The sequence below is a fragment of the Silene latifolia genome, unplaced genomic scaffold (assembly GCF_048544455.1).
Source record: "Silene latifolia isolate original U9 population unplaced genomic scaffold, ASM4854445v1 scaffold_288, whole genome shotgun sequence".
Taxonomy (NCBI): domain Eukaryota; kingdom Viridiplantae; phylum Streptophyta; class Magnoliopsida; order Caryophyllales; family Caryophyllaceae; genus Silene; species Silene latifolia.
In genome coordinates this window covers 20,202-34,087 of record NW_027413228.1, presented here as the reverse complement: position 1 = coordinate 34,087, position 13,886 = coordinate 20,202, and the positions used below count along the sequence as shown (strand labels likewise).

The following is a 13,886-nucleotide window of genomic DNA, read 5'->3' as shown; positions in this document are numbered from 1 at the left end:
AATTCTGGCAATTTTGTGTTACAGGCTTGGCTGTTTGCTTACTTTCCCCCTTTGCGCCCGAAGATGGTGGGTGATGTGCCTTCGGTTTACACGGCTGTGAGGGGTTAGACGGTGGCTCAAAAGAAGTCCACCAAGTCGACCTACGAGGACTGCAGGCGTCGGGTGAACGCCGTCCGACTTGGTGACGTAAGTCTCCGTTCCCTATCTCTTTTTTTTTTAAACAGGTAGAGATAGGATGAATAGGTAGCTAGAAATCCCCCAGTTAGTTGACTAGCTTTGTCATGAATGCAGTTTGTTGGGTGGCCTTGGGAGCACTACACGGGTGTGCCGGCTTTTGTCAGGGAGCGCTTACGACCTTGTAGTTGCCAGCGCTTGTACCTTGAGATGGCGATCGACCCGGCTTGGTACCTTGGCGAGTGTTTGGCTCGTCAATACCTCTCGACCTGCCTAGGGTGCTGTTTCAGGAGTCGACACCTGACAAGGTTGAGGAGCACATTAACGATCGTGGAGGTGAGGAGCTGTTGTTGCGGGAGGCAGACTACGACATCTTTCGTTTGTCGAGGCTTGCTTGATACCCGATCGAGGTATGTTTTCCTATATTCTTTGCTTATTGCCACTCTTTATTTTTGGTGGAAGGATTTGTTACCTTCAACATGGTGTAGATACCTCATTTCTGCACCTCTCGCAAACCACCCGGTGATGATTGGGCCGCATGTTTGCTACGCGGAACGATTTGTGACAGTTCGTAAGTTTATCGTCAAGTGGTTGCTCAAATATTAATGTCTGCCTCTTAGTTGTCATCTACGTGCCGATACGGTCGTTTTGACAGTAATTAGAGTACATTTGGAGTCCGGGCCTAAAACCGTCTTCATTTTCTGATAACCGTTAAATCCCGAGTCAGAATGTTCTGGAATGTTCCGGATATTTCTATTCCATATTTTAAAAATATTTCATAATCTTTATCCTTTGGTAAACAATTTCCCGTAACATTCATATAAAATATTAAGGAAAACCAAATTATTCCGTCCTACCATAACTTAAACACGGAAATCTTTCTTCCGCAGGAGGAAACCACTTGGGAACAGACGCAGCAGGTGCTGCGCCTCTTCCAAGAGACGCAGTGGCTGCTGCGCCTCTTCCCAGTCCTTTTCTCGCGTACTTTTCGTATCTTTTTCATATCTTTCCGAGATTCACTTCCAAAGACTCTCCGAAACCCTAATTCCTTCACGTGATTAGTATAAATAGGAGCCTTCGCTCCTCATATTTCTCACGCGAGTGTCCGCCCTTCTCTTCTCCCTTTGCATTCTAGACCTTTGTTCTTACTTTTTGGCGTCTACGTGCTTGAACTTTCGACCACGTAAGCTCGGATCCTTCTGAGTACCAGTCTCGTTTGCATGACCGACCAATTTGACCAACTCCACAATCAATCAACTTAATCAATTTGTTTTAATTCCTCTTACGAGGGCACTTTCATATTTGCATTATAGTTCGATTCGAGCATCACTAATCGATATCTTAGTTCATCTCGTTTCGTCAAACATGTAAGTCTGAGGGTGTAAATCTCTCTTTTATTATTGTATTTACTTTTTGTATCATCTATTGTAAGGTTTATGTCGAAAAATACCAATTAAAACCGATTTCTAAAACCGTGCTTTAAAACCTCTTTTTACGGATTTTCAGAAGACAAACCGTCGAGAAAGGACGCAGCAACTGCTGTGCCTCTTCGAAGGAGCGCAGTACCTGCTGCGCCTCTTAGTGAGGCTGCCGCAGTTCCTGCTTCCTTTCTTCTTCCTTCGTCCTCTGTAATTCGTTAAGTTTTTATTTGTTTTCGTTTGTTCTTTAATTCTCTGATAGCATAGCACAATAATTTCACATGCATATTATTGTTCACCATTAACACGTTTAATCCATCATTAAAATCCGACTTAAATCCCTTATAATCTCATATTTGCGGGTTTTCGTTGTTAAACTCAATCCGGGTTGTAGGAATTCGATTTGTTCATATTGAGTTTCTGTAATTCGATCTTTGATATATTTTCATCTGTCTTTTGTCACATTCGTCATTAATTTGTCGTTAATTCATCATGTTTAGTTTATTTCATTCACCCATGTCACTAATTATCAATCATTCGTTCATGTAATAATCCGTCTTAATTCCGTCTCATCCATGTTTTATTGTTTCATGACCCTCAATCACATGTAAATAACCTACTAATGACTTTCATACGAGTAAATAATTTAATCAATCATTAAATTTACCGACGAGTATTAACAACACGCAATTCCGGCTTCACAGCCAGAATTCAGGTCAGGAACAGACGCAGCAACTGCTGCGCCTATTCCAAGAGACGCAGCTCTGCTGCGCCTGTTCCGGGTTGAATTCTGCCTCTGAACTCCGTTGTTGCCTTGACCTAGTTTAATTAGCTTACGTATAATTGACTATTACTCGTATTATCGCCTGTTGACTTGTTCGTTAATTCTTTTGATTAATTCTTTTATTCTTTTTCTCAAATTATCCGTTTTAAAGGTATTATCGACATAAATCGCCTAATCCATTGTAATTATTGTAATTTTTCATTATTGCAATTTTCTTTATTGTATTTATCATTATTTCTTTTATCATTTGTATGTTTTCACATGTAATTGAACATTAAATCCTACTTCGACCCAATTGTTTGCTAATTACGTGTCAAATGACTTAGTTAATTTTTACATGTTAGGATTAAAACTTGGATGTTGCATTGCATGCATATAATCGACGATATATCAAGTATAGATGATGTCCCTAATCATTAGTAGAGGCCGCTATCGAGGCGGGCGGGATTAGGTGTTCGATCAAAAGAGCTTCCTAATACGTACCCTCACCCCTTACTCCAGTAATCTGTGAACACCCGTGTTCATTGGCATCCACGAGAGTCATTCTAGACATAGAATGCTAAGGGTAACGATTGCTTAGTGTTCATGTCTTTACTTTGTGTCTTGACATGACACGAGGTATTCGAACGGTTCCAATTTCCCATAAAAATTGGTGGCGACTCCAACAAAAATGCAAACGCTTGTTCTCTTCCTCCCAAGCGCCCTCGTGGGCCCCCACTGTTCACAGTTTGGCGACTCCGCTGGGGATAATACACTTACGTGTAGCCAAGTGTGAAACTTGAACAAGGTTAGGGAATAATTTGTACAAGACAATTGTCGTTTTTCATAACTCGGTCTTCCTAGACCGTTTTATTCGGCCTTCCTAGGCCCAACCCAACCCATTCGACCAATCGTCCCATCTAAACGGTCCTAATTCTTATTTGGGCCTAAGGATGGATAGCGATTGACGTCATCCATACCATGATGCTTACTCTTGTTTGTATCAAGGGCCTTCACTACTTGAGGAAATGGACTAGGAATCGGCCTTACTCTTGTTCGGTACGAGCCTCTCCACAGACTTCGGGTTTGATGGTTCGGTATGGCAACCCACCCTTTAAACCAAAACCCTTTTAAATGCACTCAGCATCCCGTTATAATGCTTGTATGAATGTTTGTACCTTACGTGATCATCATTTCTAAACAGAACCATGACGATATTTATAAAAATCAAAATCCTTTTTTTTAAAATCAAAATTTCGAAAAAAAGAGGCCATTGATTAGCGCAAAACCCAGTCAAAACTCTGTCCATTTGTCGAGTCAAAATTCGGGCCACAAGCCCATTTCAAAACCTCACTTCGAGTCCACCCCTATAACTACACTATAGTTGACTAGGATACACATTTTCAAAACCTTGTCTTTTCTTCAAAGCTCACTCAACACAAGTGGCACACACCCACTTCACAAGTCAAAACATTTCTTCTTTTAGCAAGTGTGTTAGAATGGTCGATCGTGTTTTGATTCGTCATCGATCTCTTATCCAGTTTTCAAGATGCCTGGATCCAGCGAAACAAACCTCCACCAACTTCAAGATGGTAATAATCGAATCCTAGCCGCGCTAGCCTGTATCCAAGATACCCAAGACCAAGTCCATGATCGCCTTGAGACCATCGAGGGCCGGATCTATGCCGTAGAGGGAAGGTTGCCTCCCCATGAAAGTGAAGTAATAGGTGACTCGTCGGATGAATCCAGGGATGAAAATCCTCCCATGGGACTAACTGTAGCCGAGAAAAGACTCCAATACTTAGAGGAGCAATTGATGTACCTTAAAGGGGATGACATTTATAGGGAGAACAATCGTAAGTATGAAGCCGTCAATTCCAAATTGCCAACCAACTTCAATATGACGGATATCCCTAAATTCAAGGGGCACGAGAACCCTTTGAACCACATCCGTGCCTTCAAGGATTACATATCTATCAAAGGAATCAAACCCGAGATGTTCTTAAGGATCTTTCCTTCATCTCTTGACACCATCCCGAAGCAATGGTTCTACTCCTTAGAACACAAGAAGGTCACTACTTGGGAAGATGCCGCAATCGAGTTTTCTAAACAATATGCGGATAATGCCGAGATCCAAGTTAACATGCGCACTCTAGAGGTTCTTACCCAAAATGACAAAGAAGGATTCACCGACTTCCTAAGTAGGTGGAGGAAGACTAGTACCCAACTAGTTGAACGCCCGGATGAGGCTACCCTTGTGGAGAAGTTCGTGGACAATCTCAAACCCATCTATGCCAATAATTTGATGTACCAAAATATCAAAACTTTCAAGGACTTAACCGTACTAGGGACAAGGATTGAAGATGACATCCGTAAAGGACTCTTGTCCAAAACGGTAGGTCGAGGATATCAAGGCTCAACAAGTCGTTCATACGGCTCCACTAGCAAGACAGATGAAGTTAACCTTCTCGAGCCATCCAAGAAAACTACCCCACCAAGGAAATTCACAAATCTTGGGGACACTTACTCCAACGCTCTAAAAAGGTTAATGAAGCAAGGAAAACTCCAACCCATTGGACCTACTCCCGAACCCGAAAGGAAATCCAAATTCTGGGACGAGAACTCGTACTGTGAATACCATAGGGGCTAGGGGCACGACACAGAAAAATGCTACAAGTTGAAAAATGTGCTTCAAGATATGATTGAAGATGGTCGATTGCCAATACCGCCAGGAGGTAAACCCAACAACACTCAGAATCCTCTTGGAGTTCTAGTGATTACAAGTGACGAATCTACCTTAGATTGCTCACACCTCATTTCTCCAATTGAAGATGAAATCCATGCAATCGAGAATGAAGGGTTCTGATCCGGACGATGTCGTCACTCATCCAATCAAACACATTTATAATACTCAACAAACAACTAGTTAGCGGTAAGTCGAGGTCGATCCATGGAACGGTGTGCTTTGGGTTCTAAGTCTATCTATCTCAATTTATGCTAGTGTCACAATTTGGTTGGGTTTGTAGTTGTGTCTAGACTAATGCAAACAATAAAATAAAGCAAACAATAAAAGGAAAGATGTAAACAAATGATTAAAAGTGCTAGGATATCATGGGGTCATAGGGGATTCATGGTGTTGATCATACAAACATGTTTACAAGGTTGCAAGCAATTAATGTTGTGGAGGAACCGAGTTGGGTTATATCTTACGGTTCTTAGGAAGAGTTGGGTCCCGGAGCCGAATCGATTAGATTGTACAACACCTACAAGTCGACTTACTTTCCTCCTAATCAACTTCTATGCATGGTCTAACAAGACTCGAGTTGGGTTATATCTTACGAGTCAAGTTGAGTAGATAAGAGATGGTAAAAATGCAAGGATTCATAGGCTTAGCATTTCATCAAACATAACATGTGCATAAAGTTGACATCACAACAAGCAAGCAATTTAATCATGTGAACATATTAGATTAAGCATGAATCAATCCCATGTTAGTTTCCCTTAATTACCCACTAATCCTAGCTAAGTAACTACTCACTCATCATCATGGGAAACATGTCATTAATGGTGTCAATCATCACAACAAGTATAAACATGATAATAGAATGAAGAAATAAACAATAAAGATTAAAGAGTAAAGGAATTATACCAAACTTGAGGTGATCCAAATAATAATGCAAAGAATAATAGAAGAAACTTGATGATTGATGGAAGGTTGTCAATCTCCCAATAATAACCCAACAATCTTCAATTACCCAATAATAAACTTGAATAATAAACTTGAACAATAATTAAAGAGAGATTAATGTGTAATTTGTGGAAAGATTAAAGAGTAATCTATTCTAATCTACTCCTAATCTAATCTAAAGAAGGATTTTCTACTCTAAAAACTTCTCTAATCAAAAACTCCCCCATTTGATTATTACAAATGGGGTATTTATAGTGGAAATTAGGTGGATGCATTAGGATTAACTAAGGACTAAACTAGTAATTACACTTTTGAGATTTGAGCAGGGAGACTCCGGTATTTCTTGAAGGAAGGGCTTCTTTCTTTGTAGCTTGGAGAAGACGAAGTTATGCTGTGAAGAAATCCGTGCGTATTGGGGTCGGGACGAGCGAATTTGGGCGGTGGAATCCGAGCGGATTTGATGGAATCCGGGCGGATTCTGGTGGGGCAATCCGAGCGGATTCAAAGCAAGACGCTCGGATTGTGTAGTGTGGAGACGGGCGGATTGGAGACAATCCGCTCGGATTGTTCTTCAGCAATGATTCTCCTTCTTTTCTTCCCTTTTGCTCATTCCTATTTTATTCTTGCGGGATTGGTCTTTAGTCTTGTGGACAGCGGGCCGCCCACGGGGGCGCTTGGGACGAGGGGAGCTCGGAAACAACAAGCGTTTGCATTTTGTAAGGAGTCGCCACCAATTTTTATGGGAAATTGGAACCGTTCGAATACCTCGTGTCATGTCAAGACACAAAGTAATGACATGAACACTAAGCAATCGTTACCCTTAGCATTCTATGTCTAGAATGACTCTCGTGGATGCCAATGAACACGGGTGCTCACGGAGATCTGGAGTAAGGGGTGAGGGTACGTATTAGGAAGCTCTTTTGATCGAACACCTAATCCCGCCCGCCTCGATAGCGGCCTCTACTAATGATTAGGGAAGTTATTCGTACTCGATATATCGTCGGCTATATGCATGCAATGCAACATCCATTGATTAATCCTAGCATGTGAGAATTAACTAAGTCGATGAACAATTAATTTAACAAACAATTGATGTCGAAATAGGAATTAATATTGATTTACATGTGAAAACATACAAACAATAAAAGCAATACAATAACGATAAATTACAATAATGGAAATTACATTAATTACATCGGAATAGGCGATTTATGTCGAAAATACCTTTAAAACGGATAATTTGAGAAAAAGGAATAAAAGAATAAAAAGAAATACGAATAAGTCAGAAGGTGATAATACGATTATTAGTTGATTAATACGTAAACTAATTAAACTACGTCAAGGCAGAAAAGGAGTTCGAGATTTAACTCACCCAGAACAGCGCAAGCGTGATGCGCCCTTTGGAAGAGGCGCGCATTCTTTGCGTCTCCCAAGGGTGAACTCGTCTGTGAAGCGGAGTCTACATACCGTTAATATTAATTGGTAAATTAAATGATTGATTGATAATATTTACTCGGATGGAAGTGATTAGCAGATTATTTACATATGATTGAGGTCATAAAACAGTAAAACATGGTTAAGACGGAAATAAACGGATTAAATATGTGAAGGGTCGATGTTAATAAATGATTAATAATTACAAACTAAACAAACGAATTATTAACTAAACGTGATGAATTGACGACGGATTAATGACTAAAACAGGTGAAAATATATCAACAATGAATCCCAGGAACTCAACATGAACGAATTGAGTCTCTAAAACTCGAAATTGAATTGAATGACGAAAACCCGCAAATATTAGATTACTTGGGATTTAAGTCGGATTTAAGGATGAACTAAACATGTTAATGAAGACAAATAATATACATGTGAATTATTGATGATGATTATATGAACGAATTAAAGAACAAACAATCAAATAAGAACAACGAAACGAATTACAGAGGACGAAGGAAGAAGAAAGGAAGCAGGAACTGCGGCAGCCTCACGAAGAGGCGCAGCAGGAACTGCGCTCCTTCGAAGAGGCGCAGCAGTTGCTGCGTCCTTTCTCTTCGTCTGTCTACTGGAAATCCGTAAAAAGAGATTTTTAAAGACGGTTTTAGAAATCGGTTTTAATGGTGTATTCGACATGAATCTTACAATGATGATTACAATAAAATAAATAACAATAAATAAAATAAGGATTAATACACCCTCAGACTTACATGTTGACGGAACGAGAAGAACTAGAAAATCGATTAGTGATGCTCGACGCGAATGCAAAAAGAGTGCCCTCGAAAGAGGAAAACGATTTAACAAGTTGATTAATTAGATTGATTGAGTGTAGTGGTCAAATTGGTCGGTCATGCAACGGAGAGGCTGGTACCCGGAAAGATCCGAGCTTACGTGGTCGAAGGTTCAAGCACGTAGGCGCCAATTAGTAAGAACAAAGTCTAGAATGCAAAGGGAGAAGAGAAGGGCGGACACTCGCGTGAGAAATATGAGGAACGAAAGCTCCTATTTATACTAATCACACGGAGGTTTAGGGTTTCGGAGACTCTTTGGAAGTGAATCTCGGAAATATATAAAAAAGATACGTAAATCATGCAAAGAAGGGCACGGGAAGAGGCGCGGCGACCATGCGTCTCTTGGAAGAGGCGCGAGACTGGGCTTTGCGTCTATTCCCAGGAGGTTTCCTCCTGTTTAAGAAAGATTTCCGTGTTTAAGTTATGGTAGGACGGATTTAATTCGATTATCTTTTGAATATTACGGGATATTATTTGCCAAAAGATAAAATTTGAGAAATATGGAATAGAAATATCCGGAACATTCCAGAACATTCTGACTCGGGATTTAACAGTTATCAGAAAATGGAGACGGTTTTTGACCCGGACTCCGAATGTACTCTAATTACTGCCAAAACGACCGTATCGGCACGTAGATGACAACTAAGAGGTTGACATTAATTTTTGAGCAATCACTTGACGATAATCTTACGAACTGTCACTAATCGTTCCGCGAATCAAACATGCGGCCCAATCATCACCGGGTGGTTTGCGAGGGGTGCAGAAACGAGGTGTCTACAGAGCCCCCACTTTGACTGAGGCTTGGACAAGGCGAAAGTCAAAGTATAGCCATCAGGTCAATCGAAGATTACAACCTGACGACTATGGCGACGCGAGGCGGCTCAAGGGGTCTGAACCAAGGACCTGTTGTCGGGAACATTTTAGAGTCTGTCGACTACCGGGGAGGGTCGTTTAAAGTCCATTAGACTACGTAAGGAAGCTCGCCAGCCATAAGAAGAGATCATACCTGAGATACCCCTGGGTGAAGCGGGACTGAAGACGCTTCGAAAGAAAAGATTCATTGGTCTGAAGATAACTTGGTGTCTGAAGGCACTAGGAGGTCACAGGGAACTTTGGTCGAACTCTGCGGGGAACAAGAGATATATAAAAAACAACAGCAGGACGTCGGTAGAAACTGCTGGGGAAGTCTGCTTGCGTCGGTCTCAAACAAACTTTGGCGAAACTTAGAGGCTGAATTTGCTTGCGTTGGTCTCAAACAAACTCTTGTTGGGGAATATACTGATGATGGAGGGAATCTGCTTGTCTCTGTCCTCAAGCAAACTCTCGTTGGGTGATTATTTTGACGATTAGGAGCATCTTGATCGTCATGGGAGAAACTCCAAGTGAGCAGTACTGCAAAATACCACTGCGCTGGATAGAATAAATTGAGCAATACTGCAAAATACTGCTGCGAGGGATAAAATGAATTTGGACGATACTGCAAAATATTGTCGCGCTGGATAAAATGCGGGCCGGAACGAAGAAATCGTCGAAACGGACCAAAATGATAAAATGTCATCGAGGAAGAGGCGCACCAAAGATGGGCCCACAAATAACGAACTCATAACGAATTTTCGAAAATTCGTAAGGAGGGATCAAAAGGAAGAGGCGCAGCAAGAGCTGCGTCTCTTGGAAGGGGCGCAGCGCCTGCTGCGTCCTTTCCCCAATTTGACAATTCTGCGTAAAAACGCGAAATCAGAGGGGTTTTAATTCATTATTTCGAAACACAAATCTTTCAATTTCTCTCTCAAATCTTCACCATTTCCGTCAAGGTTGGATTCAAAAGCTTGCTTGAAATATGACTAATCGAGGTATGTGTTTTAATCTTGCATTAATCATCCGTATTTGTCGAATTTTGAGCCGCAAACATTAGGGTTTTCGACCCATTTACTCGAAAATTTGGGGCTTTTCCCCCAAATGGATTTGTCTTGCCAAATTGATGCTAGAAATGGATAGTAGGCAATGTTAGGAACATAACCATGTATTCACTTTGAATTTTCATCGAGTTTTGAGCCCTTGAGCGAATTTTGAGACGGTTTCACAGCTAGATCGAAAATGGCTTCGAAAATGGCCTTAGGATTGCCCATTTGTGATGAAATTTGATATTTGGGACCCTTGGGTGATGGGTAAACTTTCTGTCATCTCGGAATTTTGGCTGGTGACAACTTTTGCAGGGCACCTTTCTAGGGCATAACCGCCATTGTAGCGAAATGCTGCCGAATTTTCGACTCGAACCCGGAACTAGGCTTTGACTTTGACTTGACTTGACCCAATTTGTCACATGAGTGATTGAGTTGGTGAGAATATGGCCAAGGATGGCCAGAAAGGGGCGATTTCCGGGCTCGGAGGCTCGAAAACTTCTTAACCAAAGGCTTGCCGTCACGTGACGCGGCCTAAACTTGCTTTAATGCTGCAGGTGATGATGCTTCTACTTCTGGGAGGACTCCCATGGAGGTAGACGCCGGTGCGGTTGAGGAGGCTTTGGAGCGAGCTTTCACCGACGCGGTGATGGGCTGCCGAGACGAGATTCCCGAGGAGGAGGTTGCTGATGAGGAGGAGATTCCGCGACGGGCTCACCTCGGACGAGGGGGTCGTCACCGAGAGGAGCTCCCACGTGGGCCGAGACACAGGAGAGTAGGCACCTTGTGTGGGCTGCAGAGGGTCACTTGTCCTACCGGACGGTGAAGAGCTTGGTAAATAGGAATTCCCTAACTCATTACTTATCCTCTTTCTCGTTTTTTTTTTTTTTTTCAATTTCCTTCAAATTTACTTCAAAACTAAAGATAGCTTTATTTCGAATCATAATAGGAGGCCGGGAATATCCGGTCGTTCTCGGGGTACACGACGGCGATGGAGCACTACGAGCGGGCCCGGAGGAGGAGAGGGCCATGATCGAGCGTGGAGCGTTCGGTCCTCCGGTTCAGTCAGGAGGGATATCGTGAAGAGGAAGTTGCGGGCCAACCTTAGCCTGGTCCGCGCTTTCTTGGATCGATTTTGGGATACGACTTCCACGTTTCACCTGCCTTTTGGTGAGGTGGGAGTCACCTTGGAGGATTACGGCATGATTTACGTGCCGTGCGGGGATCGAGGAGATGGTGTGGCCGGAGACTGGCATGAGAGCGGATTCGGCCGAGGCGAGGAGATTGATCGGCTGGAACCTGTCGCCGAAGGCTGTTGCGGTGCCGGGTTTGGTACCCAGTACCTATGTTCGAGATTACTTCGCGGGGAAGACCCCGGCATCGGTGGTGATCGATGGGAGGGAGACGGCTCCTCCTCCTTGTACAGCTGAGCAGAGGGCTCGTCTGTGGCTTTGGTGGTTCTTGTCTTCGATTTACCTCGGAGACAAGGGTGAGAGGCTGTCGACGAAGCTCCTTCCCTTTCTTGCTGACCTGAGCTCCCTAGGGCGTTGGGATTGGGTCACTGCTGGTTTTGCGGTCCTCATCCGCTTCATGAGGGCCATGGTTCGTCCGGAGTTGATGGAGAAGGGGACTTCTCCTGGCGCTGTCGGACCTGGGCTATTGTTGGAGGTATGAACCTTCCTTTTGATAGCAAAATAAATTCCTTTCTTTCATCAAGATCGAAAGATCGTCATTGACTATTCCGTTTTACAGGCGTGGGTGTACTCTTACTTCCCGGGCCTCGCGCCCAAGAGGACGGAGCCGTTGGAGAGGGCCTATCCCGTGGTGAGGGATTGGGTCATGTGCCGGACGAAGAGCAAGCGTTCTTCTCACAATGTCTACCGGCGGGATGTGAACGCCCTTCAGCTGAGCAGCGTGAGTATCCCGTTTGTATGCATTTATATCTCTTATACTTCATCTGATCATAGGAATGATCTCTGTCTTTATCTTGTTGCAGTGGGTGCCCAGACCTTGGGCGGAGTATGCCGAGGCACCTCCTTTTGTTGCTGAGGTCCTTCGACCTCGGAGCCCGAGTAGGCTGTTGTTGTGGACGTCGATGGGTCCGGTGTGGTACTTAGGCGAGCGTTTGGCTCGTCAGTGCTCTCGGGGCGCGTTGACGGTTCCCGTTGATCCTCCTAGGACGATGTTCAGGGAGCCTTCCGAGGCTGAGAGGGAGGCGGACTTGGCCGGTGCCAGTGGTGACGACCTCCTTCTGCCTGGTGAGGACTACTCGGCATTCCTTTACGGGAGGTTGGCGTACTGGCCAGTAGTGGTGAGTATCCTTTTATTTCTCTTTGATTGACTTTGGGAATTTCGATGAAGGATCACCGATTAACGAGAGTCGTTTGTCTTTGCAGGAGGTTGAGGCGGCGGGCATCGAGCCCCCAGTGTATCCCGAGACTCTCGAGTACACCGACGCGACCGGGAGGACGACGATCTCCGAGTTGCGTGATTTTGACGTGGCTGTGACGGATGCTGGCCTCGACGACTGGCAGCATTTGATTCGGAGGGTGAGCCTCTGGCTTATTCACCTTTTGCGTAAGAACACATTGGATTAAACTTGTTCGATTTGCTGAGAATTTCTTTTGAAAACGCAGGTCGCGCCATCTCGGTTCGTGGCACTATGGAGGGTGGCCAACCGGTTGCGAGCTACCGCCATCGAGGCACTCGTCGGTGGTCGAGGTCGTCAGGTATGAACCTTATTTGATCTCTTTTGATTGATTTTTTTATTTTATTTTGTTTGAATCGATTGACATGAGCCAATTTGCTTTCTTCATTCTCGGCCGATCGTGAGCTGGAGCGAGAGTTAGCCCAGTCCCGGGAGGAGACGGCTCGTTTGTCGAGGGAGCTCGAGTTTCGGGATGCCGAGATCGCTGCTCTTATGGCGAGGGTTGCCGAGTTGGAGGGTGCTCAGCAGTAGTCTGCGCTGTTTTTGTAGTCTTGATTTTGAACATTTTTTGGATTTTGTTTGGGGCGAAGCCCCCAGCTGCACATCTGGACTTGTTTGGGGCGAAGCCCCCAGTTTTGCTTGTACATTTGCTTTTTGTTGTATATACGACGGCCTGAGTGCCTTTTGCTGCTGGGTTGTGTTGTTTGTACCTGCAGGTTAGCTTTTGGGCAAGTTTGGTAGACAACGGTTTGCACCGTCATGCTGCCGAAATTTACATAGAAAAAACACATTCATTTACATTTTTATATACACATAAGGCCTTTAATTAGTGCAAAAAAAAAAAGACTTGAAAAGAACGCGAAAATGCAAAAATTTTGTCGGAAATGACCGGACGAAAATGACCGGACGATAGGGAGGGTTACCCCCGCAAAAAAAAGAAAAATAGAAATATATAAGTTAGAAAATGAAGAAAATAGAAATGAAATGACTAAATAAAAGTAAAAATGAAAAAGAAAGAATTAAAAAAGGAATTAAAATGAGAACTAAATATAAAAATGGCCGAAAATGTTGACGTCGCCTCGAAATGCGCGTTCCTGGATCAAGGAAACCTGAAGCATGGTAAATTTCGCGGATTTACCAAAATAAAATCCCGTAGGAATAGGAAATTATTCGTTTATAGAATTAGGAAAGATCCAAACACGGAAATCACGTGTGATGCTAGGGAAGAG

At 43.4% G+C, this 13,886-nt stretch overlaps 1 protein-coding gene across 1 annotated transcript; it reads left to right on the top strand.

Annotated features, from left to right (window-relative positions):
* Nucleotides 1-11,765: 11,765 nt before the first annotated feature.
* On the top strand, nt 11,766-12,778 carry LOC141639157 (uncharacterized; the record flags this gene model as incomplete). The annotated part of the gene is made up of 4 exons (XM_074448335.1): nt 11,766-11,897; nt 11,982-12,143; nt 12,226-12,540; nt 12,626-12,778. Coding segments are annotated over exons 1-4 (708 nt in total), but the record flags the coding sequence as incomplete, so codon positions are not given.
* Between the last annotated feature and the right edge of the window lie 1,108 nt (nt 12,779-13,886).